Source organism: Carassius carassius, chromosome 32 (genome assembly GCF_963082965.1).
Source record: "Carassius carassius chromosome 32, fCarCar2.1, whole genome shotgun sequence".
NCBI lineage: Eukaryota > Metazoa > Chordata > Actinopteri > Cypriniformes > Cyprinidae > Carassius > Carassius carassius.
The window spans coordinates 22,371,935-22,393,157 of NC_081786.1; the positions used below are offsets into that span (position 1 = coordinate 22,371,935).

Sequence of the window (21,223 nt, forward strand, 5' to 3'; positions counted from 1 at the left end):
CATTTGATTTATTTGCTTTTGTGTGACAGGTGCTTGTTCTCTAAAGGGCCTGAGAGTGAAAGTGTTCAGACTGGAGTCCAAAGCTCAGTGGCTGTCTGGAGTCATCACACATCACGACCAGAACAACAGAACCGTAGCTGTCATGACTGACCAGGTGAGACAAACATAGATATGAGGCTGTGTATAGTAAGATTATGTAGAAATGTGTTTTATATGAAGTAATTTTTTTCCTCTTCGAAAGGTTCGAGAGATGAACGTAGATCCGTCGCTGGTTCAGATGATGCTGCTGGATGATATCACCCACTCCTCGCTGATGGGAGAAAACTCAAAACGCAAATCACACATCACCAAGATCAATAGGATTTTTCTTGTGAGTGTAGACATTCATTTTTGTACATGTGTGCACATACTAATTGCAGAACAAAATTGACCTCAAAAGTATGGTAAATAAGACAAATGTTATTGCAGTAGGAGTCGATGGTATGTCCTCATTTAGATGTCAAGTTTGTGTTTGTGTCTCCATTACCTCTTTTAAATCTGCTTCCAGGGCACAGGAAGCATATCAAACAACACTACAACAAATGACCAGGTAGAGACTTTAAAACACTTCCAAATCCATCATAGCAGTATAGTTTTGCATACTCTAGTAAAAACACGCTCTGTCTCTTTGCTGAAGGTGTGCAGCTCCAGACCAGTGCAGCAGCAGTCTGAGATGAGCACACAGAACTGCAGCATGGAAGAGGATGAGAAAGAAAGCATGAAAGTTGAAAGTATGAGTGATGAGGCAAGAGGTGAGCTGTAGCCATGGATAATGATTATAATGATATTAAGAGCCCTATCTGTGTTAAATTACATTTAGCTGGATTCAGGTTTATGGCATTAGCTTGATACAGAGTGCTGATTTTTACAAAGTGTTAATGAGAGTCTTTTTATGTACTGTACAGCAGCTGTGTAGCTTTTTCTAAATCAGTATTATTGATCTATTTTTTTTTTTAGATTCTCCCAAATCTAAAAACAGCAATGGTGAGAGAAAAAGGAGGAAAGAATATGAGGGAAAAGATGACAAGCAGATAAATAGATGTGGGTTGAAGAGGTTGAAAGCAGGCAGTGTGTCCGACCTGTCAGAGAACAGCGATTCCGAAAATTCCAGCGGCAGAATGCAGGATTCATCCTCAGATTCAGGATCAAAGAGACAGCTGAAACAGCATTACACTTCAAAGAGGCCGTTGGACTGTGAGGTTCACCCCTCCCATAGAGGTGGGGAACCTTCACCTAACCAATTAGGAGAGAGCAAGACTCAAAAATTGGGAAAAACCTCTCCATCTGATTCCCCTAGTGCATCCTGCAATGGAGCATTCAGGAACACTGATGCACCGGAGTCTGTTGCTCTTGTTAGTGGTGAGAAATCAGAAGAGAAAGGCGATGGAGGGATGACAGAAATGGAGGACAGGAGCGAGGGGGCATCTCGAGAGGACTCGGAGGCCGTGTCTGCACTTTTGGCATCCCAAGAGAGTGAGCAGCTGGTCTCCATGGAAGCCACATGTGTGCTGCTACACTCATCACCTCTGGAGTGTGAAGGAGCAGAGGCAGAGCACCAGATGTCGACGATTGATCCAGAGGTCAAAGGGTCAGAGTTCACCCACTCAGAGCCTAGGGGGTCAGAGTTTAACCAATCAGAGGTCAGGAGGTCAGAATTTCCCCATTCTGAAGCCAGCAATGACAATGTAGTCCCAGTAGAAGAGGAGCCAAGAGGACCCCTGCCTTGTTCTCCAGTCGTACCTTGCAACAAAGAGGAGGTTGTGGATTCTAAACAGAGTTGCTCTCCAGCAACTTTGAATGCAAAATATGAACCTGTAACTTCCTTGGAAGCTACCCACAAGCCTAGTGTGCTCACTAGTCCTTGCTCCTCTCCTGAGATAATATCTAAGCCTCAGACTGTAATGGAGACATCCAGGCAGAAGCAGAGTGCATCTCTAGAGATTGGCCTGTTGAAGAATGCTGCTCCTTTGGCTAAATCTATGGACAGAACTCTTAGCGGCCTTAAAATGGCACCAAATTCTAAAGTGACCTGCTCTACAACTCCAGTACTGATTCAGAGTCCTTCTCTAACCCAAAACCGATCCAGAACCCCGACACATTCTCCTTCCCGTACGCCTAATCGCATTCCCACTCCTGACAAGTCCACCAAAAGTCTTCTCATTGTGGACAGGAAGGAGCCCTTCACTATCTACAGAGACCCTGCACTAATCAGGACGGAGCTTGAGGCACACCCCACCTACATTCAGCCCCCCCACACACCCCCAAACCCCAAACACCACCTGAAGACGCCTCCTCCATCCTCCAGCTCTCCCAGCCTTACCCCTGCTTCCTCCCATAGCAAGCTGCTGAGTCCCTCCCCTCACCCTGCACACCTCTCACCCATTCGCCTCCACTCCCGACCTCCCCTCTGTTCCCTGACCACACCCCACTCAACCATCCCTCATCCACACCTCCTCCCGTCCCTCCTGCCTCCTGCACTCTTGTCTGGACATCCTCGTATTGGAGCTCTGGGACTTCCCCATCATCCTTTTGCCCTTTCAGGTAACCCGTCTCTCCTGGGCCAGACCTCTGGTGCAGCTCCTTTGGCACCTCTTGGTCTCTATCCCCTCCTGTGGCCTCCTTTCCCCAATGGAGCCCATAGCTACCCTGGATTGGGCCTGCAAACATCCAAATGGACACACCCAGATGGTGCTGGCATCTCTGACAGCAGCGTGAGGAGTGTAAGTGTCCTCACACAATTCTAGCATGCACATCCCAGATTCTGGTGTCAGTTAAGATATTAAGCCCATTAAGAGCTGTGGCACAGAGTTTGTTGCTCTGAAATATAAAGAGCTTGTTGGGAACAGGGTTTGAGGGCTCCTATGACTCCTGTGGGTGACATGGTGGCTCAGTAGGTAGCCAGAAGGCCTTTCGGTGTGATGTTTGCATGTTTTCTCAGTGCTTCAGTTCCCCCCAATCCTGGGTGTTTCTCTGCCTTCATTGGCATCCCAGCAAACCTACATGGATATGGGCTTTGAGGAATAGGTGGATCATAGACAGTCATATCAATTGTAAATAAAAGGTAACACTATAGTGGATTTTTAAAAAGAATTGTTCACCCAAAAATGAAAATTCTGTTATTAATTACTTATCCACATGTAGTTCCAAACCTGTAAAACCTTTGTTCATCTTCAGGAAACTGATATTTTTGATGAAATCCGAGTGCTTTCTGACCCTGCATAGACAGCAACGCAACTGACACATTCAAGGCTCAGAAAGGTAAGAAAGACATCGTTAAAATATTCCATGTGACATCAGTGGTTCAACTGTAATTTTTTGGATCTACAAGAATACTTTTTGTGCACAAAGGAAACAGAAATAAAAAATGTTATTTAACAGTTCTTCACTTCCGCAACAGTACCATGATGTATGTGTGTGGTGCTGCTGACAGAGGAGCCAGTGTTCTGGCATAGAATACATATGCGCTGTGGCTTGTTTTCAAGCAGAGGAATGCACACGCATGGGTCTTGGCACTGTCGTAAATGGCAGTGGACACTGTTACAGAAAAGAAAAATTGTTGAATAAAGTTCGTAGCTTCATAAAGTTACAGTTGAACCACTGATGTCACATGGATTATTTTAACAATGTCCCTACTGTCTTTCGGGGCCTTGAATGTGGTAGTTGCGTTTCTGTCTATGCAGGGTCAGAAAGCTCTCGGGTTTCATCAAATATCTTATTTTGTTTTCCGAAGATGAACGAAGGTCTTGCATGTTTGGGAGGATATGAGGGTGAGTAATTAACAGAATTTTCATTTTTGAGTGAACTATCCCTTCAAGTCTTTTCAAGTCAAAATAGGTTGTAAGCACTCCAACAGGTTGTATTGGTAACACATGCTTTGTGTTACTCATGGTGTTGTTATGTATACAGATAATGATATTTGTGTAGTTGTTATGGTACTTATGAGATCATAGCTAGACCTCAGATTGTCAGAGAGAAGTCTAGACGAAGCAGAGCATATCCCCTGAGGTGTGCATACTGGAAGAGAGCTCCCTTTTCTGCTTATTCTGCTGTAGACATAGTGGGTATTATGCTGACTCCTCTGGATTTTATAAGGATGTCATGCAAGTCAATGACGATGGTGTAATATTGTCTGGTTTAGTTTTTAAGCCGAGATAAAGCATCAAGAGGCAGGTTATTGTATTATGGACGTATATTGCAGTGGGTAGTTTGAATTGTGACAGGCTGAATAGAGATGGAAAGGAGACTAGGGAACAAGAAAATGAAAAAGATAGCTACGACAAGCAATGAAAAGAATGATGAATTGAAAAAGTCATCCAGGCAGTAGACTCTCCTCACCTTTGTTTTATTCATATGTTATCAAGAGGACATCCTTGAGTTGTCTGTAAACCACCTATTCATCTTGTTCTATGGATATAAACAAGATTGTGTTTCTCAATGTGTTAGAGAGTGTACACACAAATAATTCTCTTGTATTGTAAGGGATTAATTTACATCTTTCCACACTGTGTTTAATTTTATTTCTGATTTTATTTCATATTACCTCCCTAAGCTTTGATGTCCTTTGATAGATATATATTAATCTGTATATCAAACCAAACCGGTCCTATAAATTGTAAGAAACCCTGTATGTTTGTCTGTGTGGTAACAGAACACCCCAAACCCTTGGATTTCTCAGCCCACCAATGTTACTAATGCAGACGGTCAAGGGTTGCAACCCCCACAACCCATCCGACCCTCCAGTGCGGACCCTCAGAGAGTGCCTAGGAACACTCAGCATTGCACACCCACCTCCAAAACCACAGAGTAAGTTTTCAGCTAACTCCTACACACTTTTCCCACTTCATATAATTTTTGTGCCTTAAATAACACAACATTGTTTCTGTATAAAAGACTGACAGATGTTGCTTTGTGTTATTTTCTATAACCGCTTACTTACGACACTACACTTTCATATTACTTCACCATATTCTTTACAAACTAGTAATGGTAGTCTAAAATGAGACCTGACTGTTAAATTATTAAAACTCACATTACCAACCTGGGGTGTGCATTATGTGCATTAATTTTGAATTAATTTCCTATGGTCAACTGTTAATTATATTTTACTTATCAGACATACTGACAAGATCTCTTCCACATTCGTTCCTGATGTTTTTGTTTCTAGAGAGCTGGATAGAAGAGCTGTCATTGAGAGCACACTCATCCACACTCACCTCAAGTCTGAACAGGAGCATCTCCGCACAGCAACAAGCAAAAATGGGCAGACTTACTGCCCAGTCGCCCTTGAGTCGTCCCCAAGGCGAACCAAACAGCCACTTGTTGTTTATGATCTCACAGGAGAGAGACCTAACCGCTACCAGGAAGAGAACCGCCGCATTCTTCAGGAGAGCAGTGAGGTGGCACCGTTCACTGCTAAACTGGGCTCGGATAGGGATCCACGATACCCTGGAAACCCCACATCTGCCAAGGAGAGGGAGAGAGAGATGGACAGAGACGGAGAAAGAGAGAGAGATGCGCATGCAGTCAGACACATTTTACCTCCCCGGCCGCAGTCAGCCCATCCCACCCCAACCCTCACTTCGAGCAGCTACTATGCCTCTCTGTCTAACAGCGTGGAGAATAAGCCTCCACAGCGCAGAGTGCCAGCCAGCAAAGAACTCTATGACAGGCTCAGTGCCAGCAACACCTCCGTCTTAACTTCCTCCAGCTCACAGGTCTCAATGAGAGCCAGACCTCCGCCTCTTGTTAAACGCCACCATGAGAAAGAAGAAGGTCTGCTGGGAAAGATCTCAGAGCAACTGGCTCATAAAGCATCTTCTATGAAAGCAGTAGAGGTAGCAGTTGTGGAGAGAAGGGGACCAGGCTCTTCTCTCATCTCCTCTTCTCCACGCAATGTGCCTTTACTCCACCGTGCGCCTATTTTTCACCCTCCGGCACCAACTATTGTGGTTTCAAAAAACTCTGGACTTGGCAGATCATCCCCGCCCACTCTCACACCCGTCCAGCCAATGAGCTTGCCAGGAATTGCACAGAAGCAACAGAGGCCACCCACCTTGTTGCCTGAACTCAAACATGTTGCCTTAGATGGGAAAAGACTTGTGCCAGAGAAAGCATCAATGACATTACAATCCTATGATACCCAATGGGATGGAGTCATATATGGCATAGAGAAAGTGGTTGGTGGACACACAACAAATGGAGGTGTAGTCAAACCACAGTCAGCCACTGCTTCAGTCATTGTACGTCCAACAAACCACACACATACAACAATAAGTTACACAGTGTCTGACAGCTCAGTTTCCCAGATGCAGTGTGGCCACATAAGACCATTGGAAAGTTTGTCCAACCCACATTCAAAAGAGAGCGGTGTTCAGCATAAAAGAGGTGTCCTGTGGACCCCTCTGGATACTGTTCACCCCATCAACATGACAGCCCAAAAGGGAGATCTCAGTGCACCCATAAAGACGACAATTAAACCTATTAACACAGTTCAACCTTTAACAAACATGAATGTTGCATGCTCTAGGATAGACCTAATCGCAGAACACTGCAAGAGGAGAGAGATTGGTGCTGTTCAACCGAAGATGGAGTCCTCTTCCACCTCTTGTTGCACTCCTAGAGACTTCCCTCACCTGAAGAAACACAGAGCTGGACTAGCTATTGCTGAATCTAGACATAACACACATACAATTCAGCCCCAACACACTGTACATCCTTCAAACGCTATGAAACATACCTCTCACCTCTCAAATAGCAGGTGTGGGTCTTGCACTACGCTCACTACACGCCCTGTATGTTCTGCACATGCATCAGAAAGAGAAAAAGAGCCTGTATTCAACACTAGTTCTTCTGAATGTGTCCAACTGGCATCAGGGACTTCCAGCCCTGTGCCGACAACCAAACAAGGTTTACTAACCAATGAGCAGGCGCCTGCTTCGACCATAACCAACCAATCTCAATCTGGTCAGAACAACTACCATAAACTGAAAAAAGCCTGGTTGACCCGCCATTCTGAGCAAGACAGAGGCAGCACGGTCTCCCAATCAGTAGATGGCACTAAGACAGCTGTAACTTTGACCAGCACAAGCAACTCTGTACCAATCAAACAGAAAGTTAACGGACTGTTGGATAATGGGTTCAGTCAGGAGGATAAAGATCCCTCCCTAGACAGAAGAAAGTCCAAAATATTGAACAAGAAGATTCAAGAGAACAGGATGTCATGTTTAGAGGATAGAAAGTCTGCTAGTAATGCTCTAAGTTTCAATTCAGAGGACAAGAAATTTGTCATGGCCGATGAGAAACCAGTGACAGTTGGCAAGAAGTCTTCCTTAGAAGAGGTCAAACCTGTTTTGGACAGAAATGGAAAGCTGGAGTCTAAGGAGCACTTTGTAGAAGACAAGAAATCTTTTGAAAAACGATCAACCCTGGTTCATATGAAGCCTGAGAGGGAGAAGCGAGGCGAGAAACGGCCATTAGAGTCCAGCGGAGACAGCGAGAGTGGAGGAGACTCCGGCAATGAAAGCGAGAGTGGTGGATCAGGAAAAAGGTTTAAACGACAGCCCAAGTCCTCTTTTAAAATCAAGCAGAATGACCTCCAGAAGAAGAAAGTAAAGGAGGAGGAGGAAGAAGAGGAAGAGGCCAAACCCAGTGGGACTCTGCAAAGTGCAAAGGATAAGCCTCAACAGAGACTCGCTAACAGCAGTGAGTTCTTCCTCCTGTTTAAATGCTGATGTGTGTTTAGACCCATAGAAAATGTTAATAACTAGAACATCAAACATTGTCATTGGTATTAACAATGATTAACTCGATATTTTGTCAAATATAGTCAGTATGTTTTTATTGTTTTATACTGGCTTTTTCACTTTTTTCTTTTCCATTTTTGAAAGCTTTTTTTTTTATTAAATGTTTTAGTGTCGACTCATCTCAAACCTGATTGGTCTTATAGTAGATTATTCTCTAGATTATAACACAGTAATTATTCATACTGTGTGTTTCTGCCAAAATGTAACAGTATCAGTTTCACCATGGCATTCAGAACCAGGCATGAAAGCCAGGACCGTTCAAATCATGCATATTCAAACTATCGCTGAAATACCAATTGGTACTTTGCTTAGCTATGTTATTTCTGTCTCAGATGGCATCCCTCGGTCTGTGCTGAAAGACTGGAGGAAGGTGAGGAAGCTCAAGCAAACTGGAGAAGCGTTTTTACAAGACGACTCATGTGCAGAGATCGGGACCAACGTGCAGAAGTGCAGAGAGTGTCGCTTAGATCGCTCACGTAAATCTCAGGAGCCTGCCATCTCACCTGTCTTCTGCCGATTTTACTACTTCCGACGGTCAGTATTTAAAACTGTTGGGACTGTTCTTGGACATGTGAACCTGTGTTTTTGGGGTTTATTTGGGTCATTAATGATGCTATATTTACTCAAGCCTCATGAAGTACTGCGTAGTCTGACTTTAATGATATGCACTCACGTTTTTTAAAACATGATAATCATATTCATGATTCGCACATGTTTCATGCAAGTAATAACAAATTCTTTCCCCGTTCTCTTCAGTCTGTCGTACAGTAAGAACGGCGTTATCCGTGTGAATGGGTTTTCGGTGTCTGAGCAGACAGATGAGGAGGCGGTTACAGTGTGGACGGGAAGCACAGAGGATGAGGAGGACAAGAAGAGGAGAAAGATAGACCTTGAGACATCAAAATCCATCCTCGCACTCATTGGAGACAAGTTTTGCCAGCTCATAAAGACAGAGGACACTGCTTTCACCTGGGTCAAGAAAGACAGTATGTTTGTGTGGAATTTCGGATACACAAAGTCTATTCCTTGTCATTTTGTCTTTTTCACATTGGCCTGCTGTCTTCTTTCTCTGTTCCTTTCTCCAGCCCAGATCATGTGGAAGCGAGCAGTGAGAGGTGTGAGGGAGATGTGTGACGCGTGTGAGGCCACTCTTTTCAACATGCACTGGGCTTGTCATAAATGTGGCTTTGTGGTTTGCATGGACTGCTATAAAGCCAGAGAGAAGAAGAAAGCCAAAGGTCAGTTGCAAATGCATCATGGATTTTCCTATTTATTTTAAACCAATTTACCTATACTGTAGGTTGACCTTTTCTTTTCACCTCTCTGGAAAAAGCCAGTTTAGACTTTCCATTCTGGTCCAAGGTGGTTTAGACTAGTTTGTTTTGGTGTAGCATGTTAAATTAGTTATTGTTTGTCGTCCAACAAGGTCTTGCTAACAGGATTCTCATGGTAATATATGGAAAATATGTAAAAATCTACATATAATCTACATATAAAAAAAACATATAAAATCTACACTACAATTAAAAACTGAGCGCGACTGCTTAGTGCAGTGTCATCTGCTTAGACGACAGTCGCATCACAGATCAGATTTAATTTCTCCAGTGAGTCGAGTGAGAAGAAGAGTGAGGTGAGACAGACAAGACGATGGCGCATAGTGTAGTTTCGATGCAAAAGCACGTGTTTGCCAATATTTTGGATTTTGAAAAGCCTGTTAGACTTTTGCCATTTATCTAAGGTGATTTTGGAAGTTTTTTTTAAACATTTGTTTCTTATTGAATTGGTTCCACGTTGCATGCTGATTTTTACTTTATTTAAACTTTGTGTCATTTATTTATTTTATTTGACATCAAGGTGTATGCCGTGCCACCAAGCTTTCTTACTCTTTCTTTCTTACTTTTTTTTTATTATTATTTTTTTTTTCTAATAAACTTTTCTACGTTTCTTATTTATTTGGTTATATATAATATATATTTGTGCTTAGCCTATTTCCAGTTTTGTATACCTATTTAAACTTTCCGTAAGTTATTTGTTATTTTATATTAGCCATAGCCTGCCCTATATCATGGTGTATTTTTATTTGTTTTGTTAATAAAAGTTCTATGTTTTATAAATTGGCTAAAGTGAGTTTGACGTTGTATTTAGTTGTTGCAATCAAGCAATTGATGCTGAACTGCCGCTAATTCAAAAGTGGAAGTAAAATCCGCATGGCACTTTTAAGTGATTTTAAAACCGAAGGAAAGCGAGGAAAAGAGTAAAAATTCAAATAAAAAAAGAACTATTGCTTTATGACGAATTGCCACTATTTAAAAGGGAAAGCAAAATGTGCATGCCGCATTTACAAGCTATTTAAAAGCGAAGGAAAGCGAGAAAAATAGGGAAAGCCCCACCCCCGCTGTGATAAACGTCACACGTCGTTTAACCAGTGGGAAAATTTCCTCACCACCACAACCTTAGTGATGGAAATAGTTTTATTAAAAAACATATGCTGTTTTTTTTTTCAGCAGTTTTTTTTTTATGGCTGTTTCTCTTTTCAACAATTTGTATGTTTTGTTGTTCAGATAAGGAACTGTATGTCTGGGTCCGATGCGTAAAGAATCAGCCACATGACTTCAAGAACTTAATGCCTACTCAGATTGTCCCTGAAACAGGTAAGCATAGATAAAGGTTTGTGTACTTAAATGTCTTTAAACATGACATAGCTTTTGGGTCATCTTTGACTGTGTACCTTATAGTAAAATTAGTGCAATGCCATCTTTTCCTAAGTATTGGCAGACATGCAGAGGTCTGTGCATTCAGTGAGAGAAAAGTTTGGAATCCCATTCCATTGTTCCTGCACTGACAGCAAAACCCACAACCCCAGCACAGCCACTACCAACGGACTCTCACCAGTAAGATGCCAACTTCACATTATGTACTGGCTTATTTATATCCCGGCAAGTTCCACTTTGCATTTACATTTATGCATTTGGCAGACACTTTTATACAAAAAAAAGTATACAGTTTATTAGTACATAAATTACCTGGGAATCAAAACCATATATTTGGTATTGGTAACACAATGCTCCACTGCATCGTGTTCAAAGCTGCTCCTGAAGGGGCAGTGTCCTGCAGAGTTTAGCTCCATACCTAATTAAACACCAGCTAATCAAGGTCTTCAACACACTAGAAACTTCCAGGCAAGTGTGTTGGTGCTCAAATCTGGCTACAGGAATGTTTAGATGCATGTGAAGCTGGATAGTTGAATGAATAACATTTTATGAAAGCGTTTTTGGTGTGACATCAGCTTTCAGACACAGATCAGAGTGACTTGAAGAGCCGGCAGATCCCAGATCAGCAGAAGAACTCACATGTCACAGTGAAAGTGCACACTGAGAAAGGAGGTAAGGAATGTCCTACACAAACACTCTAAACCAAACACATCATTCATCCATTCTGTACTTGTTTCCCTTATATTTAAACACAGTCCACAACAAGCAATGCACAACTAGATGCTTTATATGTTGTTTGTATTTTTTTTTACAACTAGTGCTGTCAAAATTAGAGTATTAATGCAGGCGATAAATTTTTTCCAGTTTAACGGTGTGAAAAATTTTGTCAGGCTACATGTCAGTAAAAATTCATTTTTACTATCCTGTCCGCTGTTATACTGTGCTCGTAGTATGTAGTGCATGCTCTTCAATTGCACACATAAATAGGGCGATGCATTCTGTAGCCTGTACTATTTTGTATTAAAGCGCAAGTGAAACTATGAGCATGCGTGTCAGATTAGCTTCACGTTCAGCAGCGGCAGCTCTTAAAGTAATAGCAGCCAAATGACCTAATATCCCAGCTGCTTTGATGTCTGTTAATTGAGGAACAAAAGAAAAAGAGGAAATAAATAACTAGGATTTATCTTTATTTAAGTTAGAATTTAGTGTTTGACTAACTTTATTCAGTTTCTGTATATACTTTTATTATAATGGGTTTATTTGAAGATTGTTCACTTAAGTTAGAAGTTGTTGTTTTTTTTTTATTTAATAAATTTTCAAATTGATAGCTCTCATTTATACAGTGGCGTTAATATAGTCAACATTACATATAGCCAATGGTTAAATATTTGGGGAAAAAAGATTTTCATAGAGACATCAGTGATACTCACCTTCTGTCATAAAAAAATTAATGCCATTAAACAAATATTAAAAATATACTGTCTTTATGTTGTTTCTACATTAATTGGAAGATTGAATGTCAAAACATTGCAATATAAGTGTATTTAAAAACTTTAATGTTAGTTGGGATTAATCGTAATTTTAGACCAATATCTAATCTTCCTTTTATATGCAAAATTATAGAAAAGGTAGTTTTTAATCAGCTGAACAAAAACTTAAACTCAAATGGATACCTGGACAATTTTCAATCTGGTTTTTGACCGCATCACAGCACAGAGACAGCACTCATTAAGATAATAAATGATATTCGCTTAAATTGTGACTTTGGCAAAATATCGGTGCTGGTATTGCTAGATCTCAGTGCTGCGTTTGACACTGTCGATCATAACATACAACTAGAGAGACTGGAAAACTGGGTCTGGCTTTCTGGTATGGTACTCAAATAGTTCAGGTCATACTTAGAAGGGAGAGGCTATTATGTGAGTCTAGGAGAGCATAAGTCTAAGTGGACGTCCATGACATGCGGAGTCCCACAAGGGTCAATTCTCGCACCGCTCTTGTTTAGCCTGTATATGCTTCCACTAAGTCAAATAATGAGAGAGAACCAAATTGCCTATCACAGCTATGCTGATGATACCCAGATTTACCTAGCCTTATCTCCAAATGACTACAGCCCCATTGACTCCCTCTGCCAATGTATTGATGAAATTAATAGTTGGATGTGCCAGAACTTTCTTCAGTTAAACAAGGAAAAACTGAAGTCATTTCATTTGGAAACAAAGATGAAGTGTTCAAGGTGAATGCATACCTTAACTCTAGGGGTCAAACAACTAAAAATCAAGTCAGGAACCTTGGTGTGATTCTGGAGACAGACCTTAGTTTCAATAGTCATGTCAAAGCAGTAACTAAATCAGCATACTATCATTTAAAAAACATTGCAAGAATTAGATGTTTTGTTTCCAGCCAAGACTTGGAGAAACTTGTTCATGCCTTCATCACCAGCAGGGTGGACTATTGTAATGGGCTCCTCACGGCCTTCCCAAAAAGACGATTAGACAGCTGCAGCTCATCCAGAACGCTGCTGCCAGGATTCTGACTAGAACCAGAAAATCTGAGCATATCACACCAGTCCTCAGGTCCTTACACTGGCTTCCAGTTACATTTAGGATTGATTTTAAAGTACTTTTACTCGTACTTATAAGTCACTAAATGACCTAGGACCGAAATATATTGCAGATATGCTCACTGAATATAAGCCTAACAGAGCACTCAGATCATTAGGATCGAGTCAGTTAGAAATACCAAGGGTTCACACAAAACAAGGGGAGTCCGCCTTCAGTTACTATGCCACCCGCAGCTGGAATCAGCTTCCAGAAGAGATCAGATGTGCTAAAACACTAGTCACATTTAAATCTAGACTTAAAACTTATACTAGTCACATTTAAATCTAGACTAAAAACTCATCTGTTTAGCTGTGCATTTATTGAATGAGCACTGTGCAATGTCCGAACTGATTGCACTATATTTTCACTATTTTTTTTATTTATTTTTTTAATGTAAAATCATTTTCTAACTGTTTTAAATTCATTTTAAATGCTTGTTTTATTCTTGTTATTATTTTTCTTTATTATTATTTTACGTTCTTTTATGTAAAGCACTTTGAATTACCATTGTGTACGAAATATGCTATATAAATAAACTTGCCTTGCCTAATTAATTTTAGAAAAATTTGCGATTAATTTGTAAAAAAAAAAATTGAATTGATTGACAGCACTATTCACAACATGAAGGTAGCCCTGCCTACCATGAAATCTCACTGGTCCAAAATATGTCCTCCACATAGTGTATTAAACCTCAAATGTGTTTTGTGAGGCTGTGTTTGTGTCACTTCATTGTTGCCGCTGGTAATTTCTAATTTTGCCTGGCTCTGGCCATGTACTTTCTGAATAAAATGCTCTTGACATGTTGTTTCCTCTTATTTATAGAGAAGGCAAGGTGTGATGGTATGGAAGCTCACAGGAGGAAGTCCACGAGCCCCGAACAAGGATCAACATTGCGTGACCTTTTGACCTCCACAGCTGGAAAGTTGCGTCTCGGGGCCACTGGAGGTGCCTTTGCACCAGTTTACAACTTGTCTGAACAGGTTAGTTATATAGACTGGTTAATACAAGAATATAAGATGATGATAACTAAACTAGGTGTATGACTTAACAAATAACAAAATATATTCATGCTTCATTCTTTAGGTAGCCCAAAACACTCGTGTGCCCAACATCCTGGATGACATCATTGCTTCTGTAGTAGAAAATAAGATTCCCGCTACAAAGATGGCCAGGGTGGGGCTAAATCAGTATTTGCTACCAGAAGGGGAAGTGGGGAAGCGGCCAGAGGGTGTGAAGCTTGATGAAAGCCCATTGGCTGATCACCACGCCATTGTCCCTCACGATTGGTTAGGAAACCACCGGCTGCTTTGGCTTAAAGATCACCTTCACCAAGGCAACCAAAGACTGTTCAAAGAGAACTGGACACAAGAGCAGGTTTGTAATGCTCACGCAAGTGGAGTATTAACTACATCTCTACAGATACTGCGTGAAAAGGAAATGAACTCATAAGAGAAGTTACAGTGAATTACAGTTTAACTTTCTGTAAAAATTAGGATTGACAGGATGAAACCTCTTGGGATTTAATTACTTAAAAGTAACCATTGATTTTGATTATTTTAAAATAAGACATTCAAAGGGGCTTCTTGTATGAAAACCCAAAGTAAAAAGAATCTTCATATTCTATGCTTCTGAAGCTGTTGTTGGTCCTCTTTAGCCAGTGCTGGTGTCCGGATTGCACAAGAGTTTGAATACTAATCTGTGGAAGCCTGAGCACTTCAGCCATGAGTTTTCCAGCCTACATACTGACCTCTACAATTGCAGAGATGGGAGCGTCACAAACTCTAAGGTCAAGGAGTTCTGGGATGGTTTTGAAGATGTGTCAAGTGAGTGATTAAGTACTTATAATTCCATTCTAATTTGCTGAATATGATTTTGCTGTTTGACTCTGTGGACTAAATTTTATTTGCATTCTTGTGTATGTGACCCACAGAGAGACCTAAATCTGATAAAGGGGAATCAGTGGTGTATAGACTGAAAGACTGGCCATCAGGGGAGGAGTTTTTGGCCCTCATGCCTGCCAGGTATTGCCGCCCTTGGAAACATTTGAAGCATATGTTGTCTTTCAGACCTCACTAGAATTTGCATAGAATACCACTTCGTACTGCTAATGCTTCCTCGATTTGAATATACTTTCACCAGTATTTGAATAAACCTCTTCTCAAGCTTGGAACTTAGAAATGCAGTAAAAGAGTACAAGAAGTTCCAGAAATAAAGACACGTGAATTTTTCCATAGAGAAATAGATTTCTAGTGATAAATTAATCTTCCAATTAATGAAAAGTGCAGGATTGCTTTTTATTTTACACATACGTCCATCAGATTCTACATTATTTCTTGATCTGAAAATAATTGGAATTAAAATCACAAAAAAACGAGAATTCACTATAAAGGAGTGCTTAAATTGTATTAAATCATCAAGTCACCTTAAACCACACAATGATAAGTAAACACCATTGTACTCATTATTATGATAAGTGTAATGCCATTCTATATTTTCATTATTTATTTATTTTAAATCACTATGCTTTTATGGTGTGTAATGAGGTTTTACTGATATTTTTGAGACAAAGGAATTTGAATATGTAATGCTTTCACCCACCTCAGATATCATGATGTGATGAAGTCTTTGCCGGTACCAGAGTACACAGACCCAGAGGCACATCTGAACCTGGCCTCACATCTGCCCTCCTTCTTCATTCGACCTGACCTTGGTCCTCGGCTCTGCTGCGCCCACGGTATTCTTTCTTTCCTGTACTTACTGACAGTGCTGTTGTGCTCTTTGTTATGCAATGGACCTTATGTTCCAGTGTTTGTTCAGGTGTAACAACATGTCCAGAAAAAGACTTTGGGACCAGCAATCTACATGTTGAAATCTCAGACACCATGAGTATTCTGGTATATGTAGGGGTGGCCAAAGGAAATGGAGCTTCATCCAAAGCAGGTACTTGTACATAAAAACATGATATTGTGGCACTGTTTTTTTTCTCTAAAACATTTATTTTGCCTTAGTAGGTTTGCATACACATTATTTAACAGTAAAATTATTTGATTTGTAAGAGAGGTGGATCTGGATGCAAAGACATTCTGTGTATGGATTTTGAAAATGGAATGACTTAACAGTCGATAGTTGTACATTATTACATTCATTGACTGTGTGAGATCATTGTTGCCATGATGCATCTTTTAAAGCTATTTGAATGTTGATTAAAATAAAAATGTTTTTTGTTTACTAAACTCAGACTTGAGATTTGCCACTCACAGTTTACTAGCATTATGAAAGTGAAAGTGACGTGACATTCAGCCAAGTATGGTGACCCATACTCAGAATTTGTGCTCTGCATTTAACCCATCCGAAATGCACACACACAGAGCAGTGATAACACACACACACACACTGTGAACACACACCCGGAGCAGTGGGCAGCCATTTATGCTGCGGCGCCCGGGGAGCAGTTGGGAGTTCAATGCCTTGCTCAAGGGCACCTAAGTCGTGGTATTGAAGGTGGAGAGAGAACTGTACATGCACTCCCCCCACCCACAATTCCTGCTGGCCCGGGACTCGAACTCACCTTTTGATTGCCAGTCCAACTCTCTAACCATTAGGCCACGACTATTCCATTATTACTGAGTCTTGGAAATTGCTGAAATAAAAAATGTATTGGTGTCCTTTAAAATGCCACAATAAGAAATTTTATGGAACATTGTGAGCAATTATTTGTGTGTAAGATTGCATTAACTTTGCTGTCAAACCCTTGTGATAGGTGTACTAAAGCTCTTGGAAGGAGAAGTTCTGGATGAGAGTGTAAAGAAAAGACTGAAAGACCCTAAAGAGACGCCAGGTGCTCTGTGGCACATCTACATGAGTAAAGACCTACAAAAGATTCAGGAGTTTCTACAAAAGGTACTGCACTCCTTGATCGTGTAAAGTTTATGAGCTTATTTAATTGCTGGTAAGGGATGAGTTGTACCATATACAGGTCCTTCTCAAAAAATTAGCATATTGTGATAAAGTTAATTATTTTCCATAATGTAATGATAAAAATTAAACTTTCATATATTTTAGATTCATTGCACACCAACTGAAATATTTCAGGTCTTTTATTGTTTTAATACTGATGATTTTGGCATACAGCTCATGAAAACCCCAAATTCCTATCTCAAAAAATTAGCATATCATGAAAAGGTTCTCTAAACAAGCTATTAACCTAATCATCTGAATCAACTAATTAACTCTAAACACCTGCAAAAGATTCCTGAGGCTTTTAAAAACTCCCAGCTCAAAATCATTACTCAAAACCGCAATCATGGGTAAGACTGCTGACCAGAAGGCCATCATTGACACCCTCAAGCGAGAGGGTAAGACACAGAAAGAAATTTCTGAACGAACAGGCTGTTCCCAGAGTGCTGTATCAAGGCACCTCAGTGGGAAGTCTGTGGGAAGGAAAAAGTGTGGCAAAAAACGCTACACAACGAGAAGAAGTGACCGGACCCTGAGGAAGATTGTGGAGAAGGACCGATTCCAGACCTTGGGGGACCTGCGGAAGCAGTGGACTGAGTCTGGAGTAGAAACATCCAGAGCCACCGTGCACAGGCGTGTGCAGGAAATGGGCTACAGGTGCCGCATTCCCCAGGTCAAGCCACTTTTGAACCAGAAACAGCGGCAGAAGTGCCTGACCTGGGCTACAGAGAAGCAGAACTGGACTTTTGGACAAATTTTGCATGTAATTCGGAAATCAAGGTGCCAGAGTCTAGAGGAAGACTGGGGAGAAGGAAATGCCAAAATACCTGAAGTCCAGTGTCAAGTACCCACAGTCAGTGATGGTCTGGGGTGCCATGTCAGCTGCTGGTGTTGGTCCACTGTGTTTTATCAAGGGCAGGGTCAATGCAGCTAGCTATCAGGAGATTTTGGAGCGCTTCATGCTTCCATCTGCTGAAAAGCTTTATGGAGATGAAGATTTCGTTTTTCAGCACGACCTGGCACCTGCTCACAGTGCCAAAACCACTGGTAAATGGTTTACTGACCATGGTATTACTGTGCTCAATTGACCTGCCAACTCTCCTGACCTGAACCCCATAGAGAATCTGTGGGATATTGTGAAGAGAAAGTTGAGAGACGCAAGACCCAACACTCTGGATGAGCTTAAGGCCGCTATCGAAGCATCCTGGGCCTCCATAACACCTCAGCAGTGCCACAGGCTGATTGCTTCCATGCCACGCCGCATTGAAGCAGTCATTTCTGCAAAAGGATTCCCGACCAAGTATTGAGTGCATAACTGAACATAATTATTTGAAGGTTGACTTTTTTTGTATTAAAAACACTTTTCTTTTATTGGTCGGATTAATTTTTTGAGACAGGCATTTTGGGTTTTCATGAGCTGTATGCCAAAATCATCAGTATTAAAACAATAAAAGACCTGAAATATTTCAGTTGGTGTGCAATGAATCTAAAATATATTAAAGTTTAATTTTTATCATTACATTATGGAAAATGATGAACTTTATCACAATATGCAAATTTTTTGAGAAGGACCTGTAGTGCTGATTCAGTATGGTGTGCTACAAGGCTCTGTCTTGTGCCCATTGTTGTTCTCCTAGTAGATGCTCCTAAAACCATCCATCCTTTATTTCATCTAAATTAAATAAGTACACTAAACACGTATTGCTGTTTTATAAGACACTCCCCCCCTTGCTCCTTCATCGATGAGAATGTTATTTATGCTTCTGTGTGTTTGCAGATCGCTGCTGAGCAGCAGTCTGAAGTGGATCCAGAGGCAGACTCTGACTCAGAGTTGGATGGTGATTCCGACCTCCTGCGTGAAGGCGGCTGGTATCTGAGCCCCAGGCTCAGGCAGAGGCTTAAGGATGAATATGGTGTAGAGAGCCGCACACTCCTCCAGTTCCATGGAGATGCTGTTATCATCCCTGCTGGAGCTCTGCACCAGGTACATTACCACCCTCACATTACCAGCTACATCCTCCTAAAGCAATCTTTCCTTGGGAAGGAATACTGCATTCCTAAAGCTGTCACTCCACCAGGTGTTCAGTATTCTGTATTTATGCATACTGTGTGTTTTTAGGTGATGAATCTGCACAGTTGTATCCAAGTGAATGCAGATTTTGTGTCCCCTGAACATGCGCACAACTCCTATTATCTAACCCAAGAGCTCCGCCCTCTCAAAGACCAAATGAACTATGAAGACAAACTCCAGGTACCTCCATCTACCTACTGGGACCTTTTGTTTTGTTGATCATTTAGTTTCCATTTCTGCTACATCATGCTGGTAACCCTACCGACAGTGTAATCTCATTGGTCCAAAATCACGCTTCACATAATGTTACTTTCTGATTTGTTGTGTGGCATTGTGTCTCACAGCATTTTTGCTTTACTCTTTGGAATAAAGGCTAGATACACCAGTCTTTTGACCCGATTTACTGTCTGAAGGAGTCACAGAAAACTGCATAGTGTATGATGGACACAGACTTTAATTTTCTAGCTTCAGACTATGATTTCATCCTGTCGGAGGATGTTTAAATTATATTTTGCACTATTTTAGAGGACATTGTTTTCAGTTCTCCTGCGTCTCCTAACAATGAAGCACATGTGGAGGCTTGCCATTTTGTTGTGCTTGGAACGATTTAAACATCTGGCAGTGTGTGAACCTCAACCGTTTAGTATATAATTCCCTTTTGTTCTGTTCTAACCATTTAAAAATTCGGCAAGTGTAAGATGCCTAGTGTTTTAAATTCTGTTCAGATTTTAAGTCATATAGTGTATTCCAGTTTTTTTGTGATAAGTGGCATGCTGTAGCCAAAATTGCTATTGAAGTTTTATATTCCTTTTGTTTGAAACTATGTTTTATTGTGTTCCCAATTGTAATTTAGCATGAGTCAAATCTGTAAGTAAAATCTAACTCCACAGTATCTTTTCATCCCTCTTGATTGTTCAGGTGAAGAACATCTTTTATCACTCTGTGAAAGATGCTGTAGCCACACTGAGGAACCATTTGAAGGAGAGGAACACAGACGATGTGAAACAGGAGGAGTCCTGACAATGCATCCCTTCCTCCTCTGTCCAAACCCTTGGAGCATAAAGACAATACCAGGATTCTCCAACAAGAAATCTCTTAGTTGTGATTCTAACTAAATAGGCCACTCTGTGAGATTCTGTGACTTCCTCTGTGATGTCACTGTCTTCTCTTTGATTTTATTCTCTTTGTTTGAACTTCCCCATCATGTCTTCCTGAACAGACGGGAAGTGTAGTAAGGGGTGTAGGTTCAACAAACAGAGGGATAATAGTAGTGCACTGTGCTCTCCAAACAGGTGCAATGAACTTCAAAGCCCATCACTTCCACTTGCTGCACAGGCAGAAGACCATGGAAAACCTTTAGAAATACGGGTTTTTCCAAAGGCGATAACGTTCTTTATTACTAATTACTGCACTGCAAAGTGTACAACATGTTGTCTGTGTTTTGGACAGTTTTACAGAGCAGCGATTCCAACACAATCATAGCAGCATTCCATCACATCAGCAGCTGCCAAATGGCAGGTTTTATTGTTTAAGCAACATTAAATTATTTACAGTTTGGCAAATATTCACTGTGCAGAGGGTGAATATTAAAGAATTACAGTTTCTGTTTGTTAAAAAAAAAAAAGATCTGTGAAATTTTCAGCTGAAATGTAATATGTAAATAGCAGAATATACATATATAAATATATATTATGATTTTCTATAACATGGTGTGCTTTATTTGCTGTATGTGTTGTTTGCTACTGTATGTACATTGAAGTTATAGAGATGTTTTACATTTTCCATTAAAAATGGAAAAATCAAAATTGATTTGTCTGTCATGTCTGTTAACGTGATCCTTTCATATCAATTAAAAGATTTAGCTGGTTTTCTAGGTTAGTTAAAGGGATAGTTCACTCGAAATCAAAACTTCAGTAATTTTTTTACTTCACCCGGTGTTGGTCAAATGTGGTGCGTCATCTCTTTTTCAAGCCCACGAAAGGAGAAATTAATAGAAAATTGCCTGTATATTGCAGTGAATTGCAGCTTCAAGCTTTAACA

General features: G+C 40.7%; 1 protein-coding gene across 2 annotated transcripts in view; it reads left to right on the plus strand.

Moving 5' to 3' along the window:
• The window catches only part of LOC132113006 (probable JmjC domain-containing histone demethylation protein 2C), a 75,017-nt gene extending 54,029 nt beyond the window's left edge, over positions 1 to 20,988 (plus strand). For both annotated transcript variants that reach the window (XM_059520786.1, XM_059520787.1), the window contains exons 5-27: positions 30 to 154; positions 242 to 370; positions 548 to 589; positions 677 to 791; positions 997 to 2,759; positions 4,688 to 4,842; positions 5,204 to 7,740; positions 8,174 to 8,375; positions 8,598 to 8,827; positions 8,927 to 9,079; positions 10,403 to 10,492; positions 10,608 to 10,732; positions 11,128 to 11,224; positions 13,978 to 14,135; positions 14,239 to 14,529; positions 14,810 to 14,978; positions 15,086 to 15,176; positions 15,759 to 15,889; positions 15,973 to 16,095; positions 16,916 to 17,055; positions 18,890 to 19,096; positions 19,232 to 19,363; positions 20,102 to 20,988. In XM_059520786.1, the coding sequence (XP_059376769.1) occupies positions 30 to 154; positions 242 to 370; positions 548 to 589; positions 677 to 791; positions 997 to 2,759; positions 4,688 to 4,842; positions 5,204 to 7,740; positions 8,174 to 8,375; positions 8,598 to 8,827; positions 8,927 to 9,079; positions 10,403 to 10,492; positions 10,608 to 10,732; positions 11,128 to 11,224; positions 13,978 to 14,135; positions 14,239 to 14,529; positions 14,810 to 14,978; positions 15,086 to 15,176; positions 15,759 to 15,889; positions 15,973 to 16,095; positions 16,916 to 17,055; positions 18,890 to 19,096; positions 19,232 to 19,363; positions 20,102 to 20,203 (7,307 nt within the window). In that variant the 3' untranslated portion in view covers positions 20,204 to 20,988. The remainder of the gene's footprint in view (positions 1 to 29; positions 155 to 241; positions 371 to 547; positions 590 to 676; positions 792 to 996; positions 2,760 to 4,687; positions 4,843 to 5,203; positions 7,741 to 8,173; positions 8,376 to 8,597; positions 8,828 to 8,926; positions 9,080 to 10,402; positions 10,493 to 10,607; positions 10,733 to 11,127; positions 11,225 to 13,977; positions 14,136 to 14,238; positions 14,530 to 14,809; positions 14,979 to 15,085; positions 15,177 to 15,758; positions 15,890 to 15,972; positions 16,096 to 16,915; positions 17,056 to 18,889; positions 19,097 to 19,231; positions 19,364 to 20,101) is intronic.
• Positions 20,989 to 21,223: the final 235 nt, after the last annotated feature.